The following is a 20,037-nucleotide window of genomic DNA, read 5'->3' on the forward strand; positions in this document are numbered from 1 at the left end:
CTCCTCTGGTTTGAAAACTTTTTTGGACTGCCACATACAGGCACTCAATCTATTTCATTTTTCTGGAGGGCCACCTACCTGCTCCTCTGGTTTGAAAACTTTTTTGGACTGCCACATACAGGCACTATCCAAATTAAATTGTCTCCATAGCAGCCTCCACACGTTGTCTCCATTGTTACCTCCAAAAGTCGTCCATATAGCTGCCTCCATACATCGTCCCCTTATCAAACGAGGTGTGTCAGGCAGAAATTTGGGTTGTTTTCATGGATTCCACATCAAAGTTGTTAACTTTGTCGCCACCCTGCTGTGTTATCCACAAAATATACTGGCAAACTTTAATGATTAACCGATATTATTTCAGCGCTTCTTGCGCATCTGTTGATTACACTGCTGTGTAATCCACAAAATATACTGGCAAACTTTTACCATTTACGGATATTATTTCAGCGCTTCTTGCGCATCTGTTTACATTCCCCTCACCCGCCATATCCCAAACTTATAAGAACGCTACTACACTTAACTTGGTGGAGACTGGGACCGAGTCTGACCCTGGGGCTGGTCATATACTGCCGACGCCGAGGATTGCCTACCCATATATTGCCTACCTCGGTCCAGGTCTCAAAGGCCTACTATACCTCCTCCTCCTCCCACCCCTCCTCCACCTCCTCCTCCTCCGAATTGCCATCCGTGGGCATGGCGCCATCAGTCGGTAGCTCTAGGCACAGCAGCAGTGCCGTCGCTAAGCGATAGCAGGCGGTGCTCAAACTGCTGAGCCTAGGCGATAAAAGGCACACCGCCCAAGAGCTATTACAGGGCATTCCACATCAAACTTGTTAACTTTGTCGCCACTCTGCTGTGTAATCCACAAAATATACTGGCAAACTTTTATCATTTACCGATATTATTTCAGCGCTTCTTGCGCATCTGTTTACATTCCCCTCACCCGCCATATCCCAAACTTATAAGAACGCTACTACACTTGATCTTATACAAAAGGTTCTTAGAAGTGCTGTTTGGGGAGTAGCCTAGAGACAGGGGCTTGGATTGGCGAAAGCTCGCCTGGAAGCGGAGCGCCAGCTCCATCCCAAGATCCAACTAACATAGTTTTAACTGCAGCACCTTTAATCTACTACTAGTTCACTGCCTCCATAATAATAATAATAATAATCTTTATTTATATAGCGCCATCATATTCCGTAGCGCTTTACAAATTATAGGAAACAAATACAAATGTAATGTAACAGAGCACAACATTTGTATGGAACAACAGGAGTGAGGTCCCTGCTCGCCAGAGCTTATGGTTTATGAAGATGATGGGGTAACACGAGGTAAAAGAATATTTAATGGTCAAGCCATTCTTCTTAGGGAATAGAACAAAATATAATAAATGGAATTGCTGTCGCTTGAAGCACTCAGCCGTCATCTTATATACCAGGTCCAGGGTGAATGGGACTGCAGAGAAGTCTGGTGCCTGTTGGTTGCTGGATAACAGATGGGAGGACGACACAGGACGGGTTAGTAGAAGAGTTAAAACTTCATGCAGTTAATGAGTGTTATAGGCTTGCCTAAAGAAATGGGTTTTAAGAGCACGTTTGAAACTTTGGAGGTTAGGTATTAGTCTGATAGTCCGGGGCAGAGCATTCCATAGAATTGGTGCAGCTCTAGAGAAGTCTTGGAGACGCGAGTGGGAGGTCCGCACTAGGGTAGAGGTTAATCTAAGATCACTGGCGGATCTAAGAGCACGGGTTGGGCGATAGACTGAGATAAGAGAGGAGAGGTAGGGGGGTGCAGCATTATACAGAGCTTTATAGATGAGGGTTATTATTTTAAACTGTATTCGAAAGGAGACTGGCAGCCAGTGCAGCGACTGGCATGAACTGTAGGCATACATGGTCCCCTTATCAAACGAGCTGTGTCAGGCAGAATTTTGGGTTGTTTTCATGGCTTCCACAACAAACTTGTTAACTTTGTCGCCACCCTGCTGTGTAATCCACAAAATATACTGGCAAACTTTTATCATTTACCAATATTATTTCAGCGCTTCTTGCGCATCTGTTTACATTCCCCTCACCCGCCATATCCTAAACTTATAAGAACGCTACTACACTTGATCTTATACAAAAGGTTCTTAGAAGTGCTGTTTGGGGAGTAGCCTAGAGACCGTGGCTTGGATTGGCGAAAGCTCGCCTGGCAGTGGAGCGCCAGCTCCATCTCAAGATCCAACTAACATAGTTTTAACTGCAGCACCTTTAATCTACTACTAGTTCACTGCCTCCATACATGGTCCCCTTATCAAACGAGCTGTGTCAGGCAGAATTTTGGGTTGTTTTCATGGCTTCCACATCAAACTTGTTAACTTTGTCGCCACCCTGCTGTGTAATCCACAAAATATACTGGCAAACTTTTATCATGTAGCGATATTATTTGAGCGCTTCTTGCTCACCTCCTTTGGTTCCTCTCTGCCACCCATTGGTTTTAAGCCTGAGTCCATTTGGGGTATGTTGCCAAGACACTCTCTAGCCTGCCGCTGCTGCCTCTGCCTCTGCATGCCGTCCCCTATAGTGTCAGGGTCAATTATTGGATGTTTTAGATGCTATCTAGCTTCATTCTGTCACTCTGTCATGGCCATGCTGTTGCCCATAATTTTGGCATAATGGTGCGTTTAAGCAGCCTCAGAGGCATCCATGCATGCTGCCCCTGCTGTTTCCTGTCCATTTCTGTTTCCATCCTTTTCTGAGGTTTCCAGGTGTTTGGCCAAGCTTCCCTGTGCAGAGCCTTGGTCCCCTTGAAAAATGCTTGAGTCTCCCATTGACTTCAATGGGGCTCGTTATTCGAGACGAGCACTCGAGCATCGGGAAAAGTTTGTCTCGAATAACGAGTACCCGAGCATTTTAGTGCTCGCTCATCTCTAGTCATTATCTCAGTATGCAAATAGTCTGCGGGAGCTTATGGCTGCTTTGGAAAAGAAAGAAGTAGCGGGAGCAGCATCCTTCACAAACACAGAGCTGGTGATGCAAGATCAATTCCTACTGGGCATGAGGAGCCAGCCACTGCGGAGAACTCTGAGAGAGCGTGTAAAGCTAGATCCTCACCTCACCCTCCAACAAGTATTGAAAGAAGCCATCACGCTTGAGAGAGAGGAAGAGTGTGAAGCAACTCCTGGTGCAACGCAGATCCAGGTAGCACCCGTTTGAGAGAGAACATTGGAGTTCAGGCTGAATTCTCTGGAGGAAGCACTTCGAGACCTTAAAGAGACACTGTGTACCCAAAATGGCGGGCTGATGCAGCATAACCAGGAAAGTGGTAGAAATAGAGCTACAAGAGAACGAGGTACTGTAAACAGGAACGAAAGCAGACGGAAGTGTTGGGAGTGTGGTGAAGTAGGCCATATGGCCAGGAACTGTCCACGACGGGGTGCTGTTGCCAACTCTGGGGATTTAAACTAGATCCGCCTGCGGTTGTGGGGCAAACCGCAGGAGGCAGCAGGAAGTTATGCCCCCTGTTAGAAGTCCAGGATTTAGTTGGTGAGAGTCCGGTGGTCAGAGCCAAGTTAAACGGAGTAGAGTTGCCATGTTTAGTGGACACGGGCTCCCAAGTTACAACCCTGGCCCGGGCAGCATTTGAAAGACATTTCTCAGCAAATATGTATAAAGACAGCGCATCATGGGTGAACTTAAAAGCAGCCAATAACCTTCCAATCCAAACCCTGGGAGTCATGCAAGCTGACATCGAGATCTGGGGTCGTATGGTGAAAGGAAAAGGTGTAGTGGTAGTGCAGAACACCATGGACTCTCAAGTGCCAGTTATCCTTGGCATGAATGTGTTGCAAGCCCTTGATAGACTCATGGCTCGTGAGTTGGGGCCAAAGTATTGGAAACATGTTCCTGATAATCGTCCACCCCACAGAGCTTTACAGAGAGCTTTTAGACAGTGCCGGATCAAGGCAGAGCTGGAAGGAGTCACTGGCCGACTGGGAAGCATAAGAGTACCCCATTCCAGAGCATTGCGTGTGCCGGCAAGACATGAGTTGCTGGTTCCACTGCCTGTAGGCACGGGACTAAAGTTACAAGGTACTACAGTGATGGTGGAACCCAGTCTTCAAATGGAAGGAGTAGCTGTGGGCCGCACCTTGTGCGATGTGCAAGATGGCCGTGTCCTGGTTCGGGTAATGAACGTGAATGACCATGTAGTGACATTGCCACCCCGAGAGCACATGGCAGAAGTGTATCCAGTACAGGAAGTACAGATCTCAGGTCAGTCTTCATGGGAACTGGAGGTCAGTGGGACAGAAGCGGGAGTAGTCACCCTGTGCCAAGTGAGGGCAGAGAACCACCCCCTCTCGGCTGAGAAAATCCTGAATGAAGTGTGCTCAGAGGGGACAGGGTTGACCACAGCAGAGAAGTCCAAACTATCCTCAGTCCTAGCTGCCCACCTTGGTGCTTTCTCCCTACATGAGGCAGACTTTGGCCTTACACAGACACTACAGCATGAGATCCCAACTGGGGATGCTCACCCAATCAGGCAGCATTACCGACAGATTCCTCCAGCCCTGTATCAAGAGGTCAAGGCCATGTTAAAACAAATGCAAGAGAAGGAGGTCATCCGTCCCAACAAGAGCCCATGGGCTTCTCCAATTGTGTTAGTGAAGAAAAAGGATGGGACCCTCCAGTTCTGTGTGGATTACAGATGTCTTAATGCTTGCACAGTAAGAGATGCTTACCCACTTCCCCGCATTGAGGATTCGTTGGCAGCACTGGGACGTGCTCAATACTTTTCTACACTGGACTTGGCTAGTGGGTACTGGCAGGTGCCAATTGCTGAGAAGGATCGGGAGAAAAGAGCTTTTGTTACCCCCATGGGGCTGTTTGAGTTCCTGCGCATGCCATTTGGACTAAACAATGCACCTGCCACGTTCCAGAGACTGATGGAGCTATGCCTGGGGGACTTAAACTATGAGTGCCTACTCATCTACCTTGATGACATTATCATATTTTCCTCCTCATTCACGGAGCACCTGAAGCAACTTGACCAGGTGTTAGCAAGACTGGAGGTCCACGGTTTGAAGTTGAAGCCCCACAAATGTCATTTGTTCCGGGAGAGCATAGAATATCTGGGCCATATCGTTTCCAAAGATGGGGTCCAGCCCGTGGACTCTAAGGTACGTGCAGTGCAGCAATGGCCAACCCCCCGTACAGTGAATGAACTGCGGTCCTTCTTGGGCTTAGTGGGCTATTATAGGCGTTTCCTTAAAGACTTTGCTAAGATTGCAGCCCCTTTGTATGCCCTTCTTCAGGGAGCCACCCCAGAGGAGGCCAAGCGAAGAGTGCTCTCCTGGAATGATGATGCAGAACAGGCTTTTTTGGAACTAAAGAGACTCTTAACCAGTGCTCCGATTCTGGCTTATGCGGATTGTAATTTGCCCTTTGTGCTACAGACTGATGGGAGCTTGAAAGGTTTGGGGGCTGTGCTGACCCAGGTGCAAGGAGGCCAAGAGAAAGTCATAGCATATGCCAGCCGGACTTTAAGAGATAGGGAAAAGAACCCTGATAACTACAGTTCATTCAAGCTAGAATTGCTGGCTGTTGTTTGGGTCATTACAGAGAAGTTTTCTGATATCTTGACAGGGGCACAGTTCACATTGATGACCGACAATAACCCTTTAGTTCATCTGGAGAATGCCAAGTTGGGGGCGTTGGAGCAGCGGTGGATGGCCCGGCTCAGTAAGTTTAACTTTAAAACACAGTACCGTCCGGGACGGGAAAATGCTAATGCAGATGCGTTATCCCGTAACCCTGTGGAGAGACCCACTGGTACCACAGATGAAGACCGTGAAGGAGATGAGACTCCTGACTTCAGTCAACCCATGCTGCCTCATAGGTCTGTTGCAGTTCAGGATATCGAAGCTGAGGTTTGGACTGGAGGGTCTGAAGAAGATTGGAGGAATAGGCAGCAAAGTGATCTCCAGATACGAAAAGTGCGAGATTGGCTACAGATGGGACATGGTCCTACACCAGGTGAGCGAGATGCCCTTTCACCGGATGGGAAGAGGCTCTGGCAGCAGAGAGAGAGGCTGAAAGTTTGTGCTGGGGTACTCTACAGGCAAGTGCAGCTCCCCTCAGAGATAGGCCCGACCTGGCAAGTGGTGGTGCCTTCTAAGGAGGTGGAGGGAATAGTACTGTGGATGCATGAGAAAAAAGGACACTTTGGTTCTTCCAAAACTTTTGAGTGGCTACAAAGGTATTATTTCCACCCCAGCTTGAGGAGACTAACTGAGGATATTTGTAACAGATGCCGGAATTGTGGACTTGCTCGAGCATCAGAGCAACAGGCACCAGTAAGAAACATCCAAACTTGTTATCCATTAAAGCTTGTGATGATGGACTACCTCACTGTGGCAGAATCTGTGCGAGGGTTCAAATACTTGTTGGTCATCGTTGATCACTTTACCAAGTTTGCAGTTGCTGTCCCTACACGTGATCAAACGGCGGAAACTGCCGCCTTGGCTTTATGGAAGAACTTTATTCTGGTGTATGGATGTCCCAACCAACTGCACTCTGATCAAGGAGCCTGTTTTGAAGGACAAGTCATTGAAGAGCTGTGCCGACTTTACCAGATTAAAAAGACACGGACCACCCCTTATCACCCACAAGGTAATGGTGCTTGTGAGCGCATGAATAGAACTTTGCTGCAATTGCTGCGAACCCTAGAAGAGGAAAAGAGGGAAAGGTGGCCTGACTTTGTGGCTGAGCTAGCGTGGGTCTACAATAATACAGTGCACTCTACTACAGGATATTCGCCTTTCTTGCTAATGTTTGGGAGAAATGGTCGATGTCCCTTCAGCCTCATGATGGTCCCAAATGAACATGAAGTGGAAGAATGGACTCCTCAGACATGGATGGGAGATCATCGTAAAAGAATACAGGACGTGTATAACCTGGTTGCCCACCGTTTGGGCCCCCGTGATCTGGTAGTGAATCGAAAGCTGAGAGAACTACCCTTGCAGATTGGAGACCGTGTGATGGTGAGAAACAAAACTGCCCAGAGGAGAGGAAAGCTGTGTTGGCGGTGGGAACCACAAGCATATGAAGTTGTTCGGCAGCCAAACCCACACATGCCGGTATTCGAGGTGAGACAAGAAGGGAAGCAGGGACCCACAAGGATGGTGCATCGGAATTTATTGAGGCCATGTGCCTTTGTTACTAGACCCCCTGTTACCAACGAAAGTGTCCCGCAGCCTCCAGCTACCGCGATTATTGATGAGGAGTGGTGGCTTCCTCCAATGGCTGGTCAACGACCACTGGAACCCAGGACGAATGTGCCCCTCGCAGAGATGGGAGAAGACAGAGAGAGTACTACAGTGGAGGAAGCTACCCCACTACGACACTCTCAACGCTCCAACTTTGGCAGGATGCCAACTCGATTTGAGGATTATGTTGTGCAAACTCAGGTTGTCGGGACGGCAACCCTTAAACCCTGGGGAAGAGGTGTAACAAGGGGCTGCAGTGTGGATCTTTGTCCAGTAGATGGCACCAGGGTACAGAAGAGGAGATTCTGCAAGGAGCAGGAAAAGGAAGTGATTCAGGGTGAGAGGTCAGAGGAGCTGATAAGAGGCAGAAGTGGTGCTGTGCCTGTGTGCTCCTGGCTAAGATATAAGCCCCTACTTGGTACTAAGGAGAGAGAGTTCTGTGCCCAGAACTCTGGTGGTGAGCACCAGAAAAGGACAGTCTGCAGGTGAGGTCTTAGGACAGCGTGGACGGAGAGGGAGTCTCCCGTCCCGCAGGCGTGCGGCTGAAGAAAGACCCCCATTCCTGCAGTGAGGCTAAAGGAAATCCATCTGCATTATTATGTGCATTATATGGACATTTCCTGTATTTATTATTAGTTCAGTAAAGTTTATTGTTATATTCAGCACGTTGTCTGTCATCTCCCCTGCAACATTACAGGTCATCCGCTGTTTCTTTAAAGAACCTCCAGACTTGAGAAAATATAGCCCTTGCCACGGGAGCTTCAATACATGAAACATTTGGCGCTGATGCACCAGCTCTGGCCCTGCCTCTCCGTCTGGCCCCACCACTGCCTCTTCCAACCTGTTCTGCTATAGGACTCGCCTCCGTCTCAGAAGCACTGTCTTCACCTGGCCTATCAACCCAGCTTAGGTCTGTCACCTCATCATCCACCGATCCCTCAGTCTGCTGCCCCCTCAGACTTCCTGTCCTGACAACAACTTCACCACTGTCTGACAACAGTGTCTCCTCATCGTCCGACACCTCTTTACACACTTCTTCCACTACGTCAATAATGTCATCATCACCCACAGCCTGCGACCATTGGAAAGAGCTCAGCAGCAACCTGAGAAGTGGTTTGTGACTCTGGGAAGGGTCCAGAAAACAGTTCCTCAGAGTATGCCGGTTCAAATTCCAAATTTTCCTGGGAGGGGGCTGACTGGGGGGAAGGAGGTTGAGGTGGAGGAGCTGGAGGAGTGCTCACTTGAGTAACGTGGGTGGACTGCGTGGACAAATGACTTAAAGCATTGTCTGCAATCCACAACATCACCTGGTCGCACTGTTGTGGCCTCAACAGTGCTCAACCACGAGTCCCAGTAAGTTGAGATATGAAGCTAGGGAGTGTAGGTCTGCGGCGTTCCCCTGCTCCCTCATCAGCAGGTAGTGTCTCACCCCGCCCAGGACCACGGCCTCTGACCCCTGCAGTAATTGGATGCCCACGCCCATGCCCTCATCCCCGTCCTCTACCTTTAGCCCTCAGTTTTAACATTTTCCCAATAACAGTCTACAAAAAAACGTATTAGATTACGCCACACGTGATGTACAGTACGCTTCACCGGCAGAGAGAATGTGGATTGGGATTTCTGGAGACCAGCTTGCTAAACAGTAGCAGGCACAACCGTTCAACTACAGTAGACAAAATTTGATTGCTATAACAGAGATTTCCCACCCCAAAAAAAATTAAAAGAGAAAAAACATTTTTTGTCTTTTCTTTTTTTTAACTTTTTTTTGTTTTTTTCTTTTACTTAATTATGAACGAAACACGCAGAAGCAATCAGAAAGCAAACTGAAATGCGGATTGCTGAATGTCCCGGTACTAATGTGAACGAAAAAACGTATTAGATTACGCCACACGTGATGTACAGTACGCTTCACCGGCAGAGAGAATGTGGATTGGGATTTCTGGAGACCAGCTGCTAAACAGTAGCAGGCAGACTAAGCTAGATGAAATTGCATTTGTACCACTGACAACACACAAAAGGATTTTGTGCTGTGACTTTCACTTTTGAAAAAAAAAAAATTGGCAGACTCTTGGCCTAATTCTATCAAACCCCCAATAAATTGTCCCACTTAGCTGTTTAAAATGGATATGTGTGTCACTAATCCATCAAGTCTCCCTGCAAATTCGTCACAATATGGTACTAGCTGCACTACTAGTGCCAGCAAGCCCAGCCACAAGCAAATAAAAAAAAAATATATATAACGTTATTGTAGCCCTAAGAAGGGCTGTTGGGTTCTTGTAGAATCACTCCTGCCTAACACTATTCTAATAGAACACCCTAACGCTTTCCCTGACCAGCAGCAGCTCTCTCCCTAGCGGCATCCAGACACAGAATGATCCGAGCAGCGCGGGCAGGGGCTAGTCTATCCCAGGGTCACCTGATCTGGCCAGCCAACCACTGCTATCGACGTGTAAGGGTACCACGTCATGCTGGGTGGAGTGCAGAGTCTCCTGGCTTGTGATTGGCTCTGTTTCTGGCCGCCAAAAATTTTCTCTAGCTGGCGAAATACTCGTCCAAGCACCGAGCAGTTGCGAGTACGCTAATGCTCGAACGAGCATCAAGCTCGGTCCAGTATGATCGCTCATCTCTAACCACCCAGACAGTTTGTTAACATTTTATCTTGTAGCATAGGGGGGATTTTAACCCCTTGTCACTGATGGGCTTTTTCCATATTACTTTCTATTTATCGCTACCCACTTTCAAAAATCAATAACTTTTTTATTTTTCCGTGTACAGAGCTGTATGAAGGCTTATTTTCTGCGTAACAAATTGTACTTCCTAGTTACGGTATTTTATATTCCACGCTGTGTACTGGGAAGTGAAAATACAATTTGAAATGCTGTAAAAATGACAAGAAACCACATTTGCACCATTTTCTTGCGGGCTCTCTTTTACGTCTATATCTGTAATATATTCTTTGGTTCCATATGATCACAGAGATACTAAATTTACATAGGTGTTATTATTAGGTTTTATTAGGTGTTAGTAGATTTTACCAAAAATTAAAACTTGTTGTACCAAATAAATGATTACTTTTACCATATTCTGACTGCAATAACTTTTTCATGCTTAGGAGTACAGAGTCGGCTAAAATGTCTTGTAATCCGGGATGGGCTAATGTTTTTATTGCTAAGATTTTCAGGGCATTGCGATTTTTACAATAAGTATTTCTACATTTTTGTAGATTGGGAATTTTAGGATGCGGTGATACGAAATATGTTCCACTTTTTTTATTATTTATTGTTTTATATGTGTTAGGGGCTTTTGATACATTTTAATAATTTTTATTTTTATTTTATGTGCTTTTTTTGCATTTTTTTTCTTTCAATACTATCATATGACCATGTGATCACTGGTTCATACTAATGCACTGCAATAACCATGTTTTGAATGGCATTAGAAGTGTCAGCCGATGCATCAACATAGGGGTTGGACCGAGCAGGCATGATGTGCCGACGGCAGACCTGGGGACCTTCATTAGGTCCCCGACTGCCCGGATTTGAGGCCAGGAGGAGAGGGAAGGAACCCTACGCAGGTACATAGATCCCGAGGTCAGTGCATTGACTGTGGGATAGAACAGGTTAACAGCCGGATCGGAACTGACATATGAACCTATTTTGAACAATTGTGTCTTCTTTAAACAGAAATCCCACTGTAAGAGTACAATGTCCTTACTAAGGTAAAACATCAGCTGCTCCTTTATCCGAGCTCCTCCACATTTTTCTCTCCTTTTCTGATTGTGTTAAATATTTGTACAAGTTATGTAATTTATTGTGAAGTTTATTGGTTAATACATTTCATACAATTCATCATCAAACTCAATTACAAATGCAGATGTTTGATATAAATATGGCTTCTCCGCTTGTGGCTTCTCTCATATGTCAAAATTTGTTCATCAAAGTAAAATGTTTGTCACATTCTAAACATTAAAGGTGATGAGTGGGAGAACTTCAAGTGTAGACAGTTGTCAGGGGGAGGAGGAGAGAAAGGATGTGGGAGGTGATGGTCTAAGGAGGAGTGAGGAGCGATGCTAAGGGAGGAGAGATGCAATTATGCAGATTACCATTTACATTTAAAGTGACCACCCCACCCCCTGGGACTCCGGAAAGGATTAACAAAACTAAACAGAGGTTTAACTAAAGGATTGTAAAGAAGTAAAACTGTTTAAAACAAAAAATTATTTATATTGAGCATTACCAGCATCACCACTTCTGGAAAATGCCCTTCATGAAAACAGTTTCCGTATAAGATGCTTACTTTCTTGTATGAATATTCTGATGTTTGTACAGTTGTGATTTCTGAGCAAAACATTTGCCACAATGTGAACAAGAAAACGGTTTCTCCCCTGTGTGAATTCTCTGATGTACCACAAGGGCTGATTTTCCAATGAAACATTTGTCACATTCTGAACATGAAAACGGCTTCTCCCCTGTGTGAATTCTCTGATGTAATTTAAGTAAAGAATTATATGGAAAACATGTATCGCATTCTGAACATGAAAACGGCTTCTCCCCTGTGTGAATTCTCTCATGTACAACAAGATGTGATGCTGCCCGATGTCTCCCCCGTGCTGCCCGATGTCTCCCCCGTGCTGCCCGATGTCTCCCCGTGCTGCCCGATGTCTCCCCGTGCTGCCCGATGTCTCCCCCGTGCTGCCCGATGTCTCCCCCGTGCTGCCCGATGTCTCCCCCGTGCTGCCCGATGATGTCTCCCCCGTGCTGCCTGATGTCTCCCCCGTGCTGCCCGATGTCTCCCCCGTGCTGCGCGATGTCTCCCCCGTGCTGCCCGATGTCTCCCCCGTGCTGCCCGATGTCTCCCCGTGCTGCCCGATGTCTCCCCCGTGCTGCCCGATGTCTCCCCCGTGCTGCCCGATGTCTCCCCCGTGCTGCCCGATGTCTCCCCGTGCTGCCCGATGTCTCCCCCGTGCTGCCTGATGTCTCCCCGCTGCCCGATGTCTCCCCCGTGCTGCCCGATGTCTCCCCGTGCTGCTTGATGTCTCCCTGCTGCTTGATGTCTCCCTGCTGCGCGTATCTTCCGACAAGTAAGCAGATGTGCCGAACATCTGTAATCTATTCTTCACTGTGTTCTTCACTGTCTTTTTCACTTAAATGATCCTGTGTTCACTGTGTTCACTGTTTTTATTCTATTCTTCATTGTTCTTCACTGTGTTTTTTTAATTAAATGCTCGATCTCGAGCAGGGGAAATACTCGTCCGAGCAACGAGCCGCTTCGAGTACCTTAATACTCGAACGAGCATCAAGCTCGGACGAGTATACTCGCTCATCTCTAATTGCAACCTTTGTACATCTTTAAAAATTAAACACTGACTCAGCTGCCTGATATAACAAAAGTAGACACACAAATTTCCAGATTAAAGATGACTGACCCTTTTTTGTTCATATCTCATGCTTTATGTTCCTACATCTCTGCTTACTATTCCCCACCATATCTGCACCTTTACATTCCTGCACCCTATACCTCTATATTCCTGCCCCCCTATTTACCTGTACCACTACTTTTCTGCATCCCTGCACGGCATACCTCTGCATTAGAGATGAGCGAGCACTAAAATGCTCGGGTACTCGTTATTCGAGACGAACTTTTCCCGATGCTCGAGTGCTCGTCTCGAATAACGAGCCCCATTGAAGTCAATGGGAGACTCGAGCATTTTTCAAGGGGACCAAGGCTCTGCACAGGGAAGCTTGGCCAAACACCTGGGAACCTCAGAAAAGGATGGAAACACCACGGAAATGGACAGGAAACAGCAGGGGCAGCATGCATGGATGCCTCTGAGGCTGCTTAATCGCACCATTATGCCAAAATTATGGGCAACAGCATGGCCATGACAGAGTGACAGAATGAAGCTAGATAGCATGTAAAACATCCAATAATTGACCCTGACACTATAGGGGACGGCATGCAGAGGCAGCAGCGGTAGGCTAGAGAGTGGCATGGCGACATACCCTAAATGGACTCAGGCTTCAAACCAATGGGTGGCAGAGAGGAACCAAAGGAGGTGAGCAAGAAGCGCTCAAATAATATCGGTACATGATAAAAGTTTGCCAGTATATTTTGTGGATTACACAGCAGGGTCGCGACAAAGTTAACATGGAAGCCATGAAAACAACCCAAAATTCTGCCTGACACAGCTCGTTTGATAAGGGGACCATGTATGGAGGCAGTGAACTAGTAGTAGATTAAAGGTGCTGCAGTTAAAACTATGTTAGTTGGATCTTGGCATGGAGCTGGCGCTCCGCTGCCAGGCGAGCTTTCGCCAATCCAAGCCCCTGTCTCTAGGCTACTCCCCAAACAGCACTTCTAAGAACCTTTTGTATAAGATCAAGTGTAGTAGCGTTCTTATAAGTTTAGGATATGGCGGGTGAGGGGAATGTAAACAGAAGCGCAAGAAGCGCTGAAATAATATTGGTAAATGATAAAAGTTTGCCAGTGTATTTTGTGGATAACACAGCTGGGTGGCGACAAAGTTAACAACTTTGATGTGGAATCCGTGAAAACAACCCAAATTTCTGCCTGACACACCTCGTTTGATAAAGGGACGATGTATGGAGGCAGCTATATGGACGACTTTTGGAGGTAGCAATGGAGACAACGTGTGGAGGCTGCTATGGAGACAATTTAATTTGGATAGTGCCTGTATGTGGCAGTCCAAAAAACTTTTCAAACCAGAGGAGCAGGTAGGTGGCCCTCCAGAAAAATGAAATAGATTGAGTGCCTGTATGTGGCAGTCCCAAAAAGTTTTCAAACCAGAGGAGCAGGTAGGTGGCCCTCCAGAAAAATGAAATAGATTGAGTGCCTGTATGTGGCAGTCCAAAAAAGTTTTCAAACCAGAGGAGCAGGTAGGTGGCCCTCCAGAAAAATTGAATAGATTGAGTGCCTGTATGTGGCAGTCCAAAAAAGTTTTCAAACCAGAGGAGCAGGTAGGTGGCCCTCCAGAAAATGGAATAGATTGAGTGCCTGTATGTGGCAGTCCAAAAAACTTTTCAAACCAGAGGAGCAGGTAGGTGGCCCTCCAGAAAAATGGAATAGATTGAGTGCCTGTATGTGGCAGTCCAAAAAAGTTTTCAAACCAGAGGAGCAGGTAGGTGGCCCTCCAGAAAAATGGAATAGATTGAGTGCCTGTATGTGGCACTCCCAAAAATTGTTTAAAACAGAGGACCGGGTCGGTGGCCCTCCAGAAAAATTAAATGCATAAAGTACTATAGCTAGAGCCAGTGGGCCCTGTCAAAAAATAGCCAGTTTCCTCTGCTTTACTGTACAAAGAGGAGGAGAAGGAGGAAAATGAGGAGGAGGAGGAGTGGATAAATTATTCAGGTTGAGCTTCCTTCACCTGGTGGAGATTGGAAATTATGAGAAATCCAGGCTTTATTCATCTTAATAAGCGTCAGCCTGTCAGCGCTGTTAGTCGACAGGCGTGTACGCTTATCGGTGATGATGCCACCAGCTGCACTGAAAACCCGCTCGGACAACACGCTAGCGGCAGGGCAGGCAAGAACCTCCAAGGCGTACAGCGCCAGTTCGTGCCACATGTCCAGCTTTGAAACCCAGTAGTTGTAGGGAGCTGTGTGATCATTTAGGACAATGGTATGGTCAGCTACGTACTCCCTCACCATCTTTCTGTAAAGATCAGCCCTACTCTGCCGAGACTGGGGACAGGTGACAGTGTCTTGCTGGGGTGACATAAAGCTGGCAAAAGCCTTGTAAAGCGTACCCTTGCCAGTGCTGGACAAGCTGCCTGCTCGCCTACTCTCCCTCGCTACTTGTCCCGCAGAACTACGCACTCTGCCGCTAGCGCTGTCAGAAGGGAAATACTGTTTCAGCTTGTGCACCAGGGCCTGCTGGTATTCATGCATTCTCACACTCCTTTCCTCTCCAGGGATGAGAGTGGAAAGATTTTGCTTGTACCGTGGGTCCAGGAGAGTGAACACCCAGTAATCGGTGCTGGAATAAATTCTTTGAACGCGAGGGTCACGGGATAGGCAGCCTAGCATGAAATCTGCCAACGCGTAAGAATTCACTCCCCTCACTGTCCTGACTGTCCATTTCCTCCTCCTCCAACTCCTCCAACTCCTCTTCTTCTGCCCATACACACTGAACAGTGAAGGACTCAACAATGGTCCCCTCTTGTGTCTCGCCAACATTCTCCTCCTCTTCCTCCTCATCCTCCTCCACCTCCACCTCCTCCGATATGCGCTGAGAAACAGACCTAAGGGTGCTTTGGCTATCAACAAGGGAATCTTCTTCCCCCGTCTCTTGTGACGAGCGCAAAGCTTCCGACTTCATGCTGATCAGAGAGTTTTTCAACAGGCCAAGCAGCGGGATGGTGAGGCTGATGATGGCGGCATCGCCACTGATCATCTGTGTTGACTCCTCAAAGTTACTCAGCACCTGACAGATATCAGACATCCACGTCCACTCCTCATTGTAGACTTGAGGAAGCTGACTGACCTGACTACCAGTTCTGGTGGAAGTTGACATCTGGCAGTCTACAATCGCTCTGCGCTGCTGGTAAACTCTGGATAACATGGTCAGTGTTGAATTCCACCTCGTGGGCACGTCACACAACAGTCGGTGAGCGGGCAGTTGGAGGCGGCGCTGCGCTGCCCTGAGAGTGGCAGCATCTGTGCTGGACTTCCTGAAATGCGCACAGATGCGGCGCACCTTCGTGAGCAAATCAGACAGATTGGGGTATGTCTTGAGGAAACGCTGAACTATCAGATTTAACACATGGGCCAGGCATGGCACATGTGTCAGTCTGCCGAGTTGCAGAGCCGCCACCAGGTTACGGCCGTTGTCACACACAACCATGCCTGGCTTCAGGTTCAGCGGTGCCAGCCACAGATCAGTCTGCGCCGTGATGCCCTGTAATAGCTCTTGGGCGGTGTGCCTTTTATCGCCTAGGCTCAGCAGTTTGAGCACCGCCTGCTGTCGCTTAGCGACGGTACTGCTGCTGTGCCTAGAGCTACCGACTGATGGCGCCATGCCCACGGATGGTAGTTCGGAGGAGGAGGTGGAGGAGGGGTGGGAGGAGGAGGAGGCATAGTAGGCCTGAAACACCTGGACCGAGGTAGGCCCCGCAATCCTCGGCGTCGGCAGTATATGACCAGCCGCAGGGTCAGACTCGGTCTCAGCCTCCACCAAGATAACCCAATGTGCCGTCAGCGATATATAGTGGCCCTGCCCGGCAGCACTCGTCCACGTGTCCGTGGTCAGATGGACCTTGTCAGAAACGGCATTGGTCAGGGCACGGATGATGTTGTCTGACACGTGCTGGTGCAGGGCTGGGACGGCACATCGGGAAAAGTAGTGGCGGCTGGGGACCGAATACCGAGGGGCGGCCGCCGCCATGAGGTTGCGAAAGGCCTCGGTCTCTACTAGCCTATAGGGCAGCATCTCCAGGCTAAGCAATCTGGAGATGTGGACATTAAGGGCTAGGGCGGGTGGGTTGCACTATATTTGCGTTTCCGCTCCAGCATCTGGGGTATGGAGAGCTGAACGCTGGTGGATGCTGTGGAGGATCGTGTAGGCGACGATGGGGTTTTTGTGGCAGGGTCCTGGGCAGGGGGCTGACTATCAGCTGACACAGGGGAAGGAGCAGTGGTGTGCACGGCCGGAGGTGAACGGGCTTGTTGCCACTGAGTGGGGTGCTTAGCATTCATATGCCTGCGCATACTGGTGGTAGTTAAGCTAGTAGTGGTGGAACCCCTGCTGATCCTGGTTTGGCAAATGTTGCACACCACAGTCCGTCGGTCATCCGGTGTTTCCTTAAAGAACCTCCAGACTTCTGAAAATCTAGCCCTCGCCGCAAGAGCCCTCGCCACGGGAGCTTCACTAGTTGACACATTTGGCGCTGATGCACCAGCTCTGGCCCTGCCTCTCCGTCTGGCCCCACCACTGCCTCTTCCAACCTGTTCTGGTCGAGGACTCTCCTCCGTCTCAGAAGCACTGTGTTCACCCGGCCTATCAACCCAGCTTGGGTCTGTCACCTCATCATCCTCCGATCCCTCAGTCTGCTCCCCCCTCGGACTTCCTGCCCTGATAACAACTTCCCCACTGTCTGACAACCGTGTCTCCTCATCGTCGGATACCTCTTTACACACTTCTTCCACTACGTCAAGAAGGTCATCATCACCCACAGACTGTGACTGGTGGAAAACCTGGGCATCGGAAAATTGCTCAGCAGCAACCGGACAAGTGGTTTTTGAGTGTGGGAAGGGTCCAGAAAACAGTTCCTCAGAGTTTGCCGGTTCAAAGGCCAAATTTTCCTGGGAGGGGGCAGACTGGGGGGGAGGAGGCTGAGGTGCAGGAGCTGGAGGAGTGGCGATTTCGGTGACATGGGTGGACTGCGTGGAAGACTGACTGGTGGACAAATTGCTCGAAGCATTGTCGGCAATCCACGACATCACCTGTTCGCACTGTTCTGGCCTCAACAGTGCTCTACCACGAGTCCCAGTAACTTCAGACATGAACCTAGGGAGTGTAGCTCTGCGGCGTTCTCCTGCTCCCTCATAAGCAGGTGGTGTCTCACCCCGCCCAGGACCACGGCCTCTGACCCCTGCAGTAGTTGGACGCCCACGTCCCCGCCCTCGTCCTCTACCCCTAGCCCTCGGGTTAAACATTTTGAAAATGAGAGTTATAACTTTAATTTTTTTTTAACTTTTTTTTGTGTTTTTTGTTTTTTTTTGTGTTTTTTAGTTTTTAAAACCAAACGATGCTATCCTATTGCTATGGCTATTTTCTAGCCAAGTATGAAAGCACACTGCTATGCCAGATGAGATGACGCTGAGTTATTAAAAAAATAAACGTAAAATAAAAAAGGAAATGGCAGACTGTGCCTAATTGAAATCCAACCCCTAATAAATTTTCCCACTTCGGTCTTTGCGATGGATATGTGCGTCACTAAGCGCAAAACACAGTGGTCGCAAGTCTCACTACAAATTGCTCACAATTTGCTAGTAGATGCACTGCAGCAAATACAGCCACCAGCAGATCAACCAGAAATCAAATATATATAACGCTACTGTAGGCGTAAGTAAGCCGTTTGGATTCTCCTATGGCTATTTTCTAGCCAAGTATGAAAGCACACTACTATGCCAGATGAGATGACGCTGAGTTATTAAAAAAATAAACGTAAAATAAAAAAGGAAATGGCAGACTGTGCCTAATTGAAATCCAACCCCTAATAAATTTTCCCACTTCGGTCTTTGCGATGGATATGTGCGTCACTAAGCGCAAAACACAGTGGTCGCAAGTCTCACTACAAATTGCTCACAATTTGCTAGTAGATGCACTGCAGCAAGTACAGCCACCAGCAGATCAACCAGAAATCAAATATATATAACGCTACTGTAGGCGTAAGTAAGCCGTTTGGATTCTCCTATGGCTATTTTCTAGCCAAGTATGAAAGCACACTACTATGCCAGATGAGATGACGCTGAGTTATTAAAAAAATAAACGTAAAATAAAAAAGGAAATGGCAGACTGTGCCTAATTGAAATCCAACCCCTAATAAATTTTCCCACTTCGGTGTTTGCGATGGATATGTGCGTCACTAAGCGCAAAACACAGCGGTCGCAAGTCTCACTACAAATTGCTCACAATTTGCTAGTATATGCACTGCAGCAAGTACAGCCACCAGCAGATCAACCAGAAATCAAATATATATAACGCTACTGTAGGCGTAAGTAAGCCGTTTGGATTCTCCTATGGCTATTTTCTAGCCAAGTATGAAAGCACACTACTATGCAAGATGAGATGACACTGAGTTATTAAAAAAATAAACGTAAAATAAAAAGTAAATGGCAGACTGTGCCTAATTGAAATCAAACCCCTAATAAATTTTCCCACTTTGGTGTTTGAGGTGGATATGTGTGTCACTAAGAGCTAAACACAACGGTAGCAAGTCCCCCTGCAAATTCCTCACAATATGGTACTAGCTGCAAATAAAAAAAAAAAGTATAACGTTATTGTAGCCCTAAGAAGGGCTGTTGGGTTCTTGTAGAATCACTCCTGCCTAACAGTAAGCTAATAGAACACCCTAACGCTTTCCCTGACCAGCAGCAGCTCTCTCCCTAGCGGCATCCAGACACAGAATGATCCGAGCAGCGCGGGCAGCGGCTAGTCTATCCCAGGGTCACCTGATCTGGCCAGCCAACCACTGCTATCGACGTGTAAGGGTACCACGTCATGCTGGGTGGAGTGCAGAGTCTCCTGGCTTGTGATTGGCTCTGTTTCTGGCCGCCAAAAAGCAAAACGGCGGGAGCTGCCATTTTCTCGAGCGGGCGAGGGAATTCGTCCGAGCAACGAGCAGTTTCGAGTACGCTAATGCTCGACCGAGCATCAAGCTCGGACGAGTATGTTCGCTCATCTCTACTCTGCATCCTTACTCCATTATACCTATACATAACTGCACCCCTATATAGCTGCACCCCTATATATTTATATCCCTGCACCCCTATCCCTTCGATTCCTGCATCCCCACACCTCTACATCCCTCCTCCCTCATACATCTGCCTGCCTATACCTCTACATCCCTGCACCCCTATACCTCTACATCCCTGCACCCCTATACCTCTACATCTCTGCACCCCTATACCTCTACATCCCTGCACCCCTATACCTCTACATCCCCGCACCTCTATACCTCTACATCCCCGCACCCCTATACCTCTATATTCCTGCACCCCTATACCTCCACATTGTTGTTAATGACTTTCATTGGTTAATTTAAGAAA

The 20,037-nt window shown here is 47.8% G+C and overlaps 1 protein-coding gene across 1 annotated transcript in view; it reads right to left on the reverse strand.

Moving 5' to 3' along the window:
• Positions 1 to 20,037, reverse strand: part of LOC140075962 (uncharacterized) — a 795,288-nt gene that overhangs the window by 767,014 nt on the left and 8,237 nt on the right. Inside the window, 1 exon segment of the mRNA XM_072122420.1 lies at positions 11,543 to 11,828. Within this exon segment, the coding sequence (XP_071978521.1) occupies positions 11,543 to 11,828 (286 nt within the window).

This window comes from Engystomops pustulosus, chromosome 8, assembly GCF_040894005.1.
Source record: "Engystomops pustulosus chromosome 8, aEngPut4.maternal, whole genome shotgun sequence".
In the NCBI taxonomy this organism is placed as follows: Eukaryota; Metazoa; Chordata; class Amphibia; order Anura; family Leptodactylidae; genus Engystomops; species Engystomops pustulosus.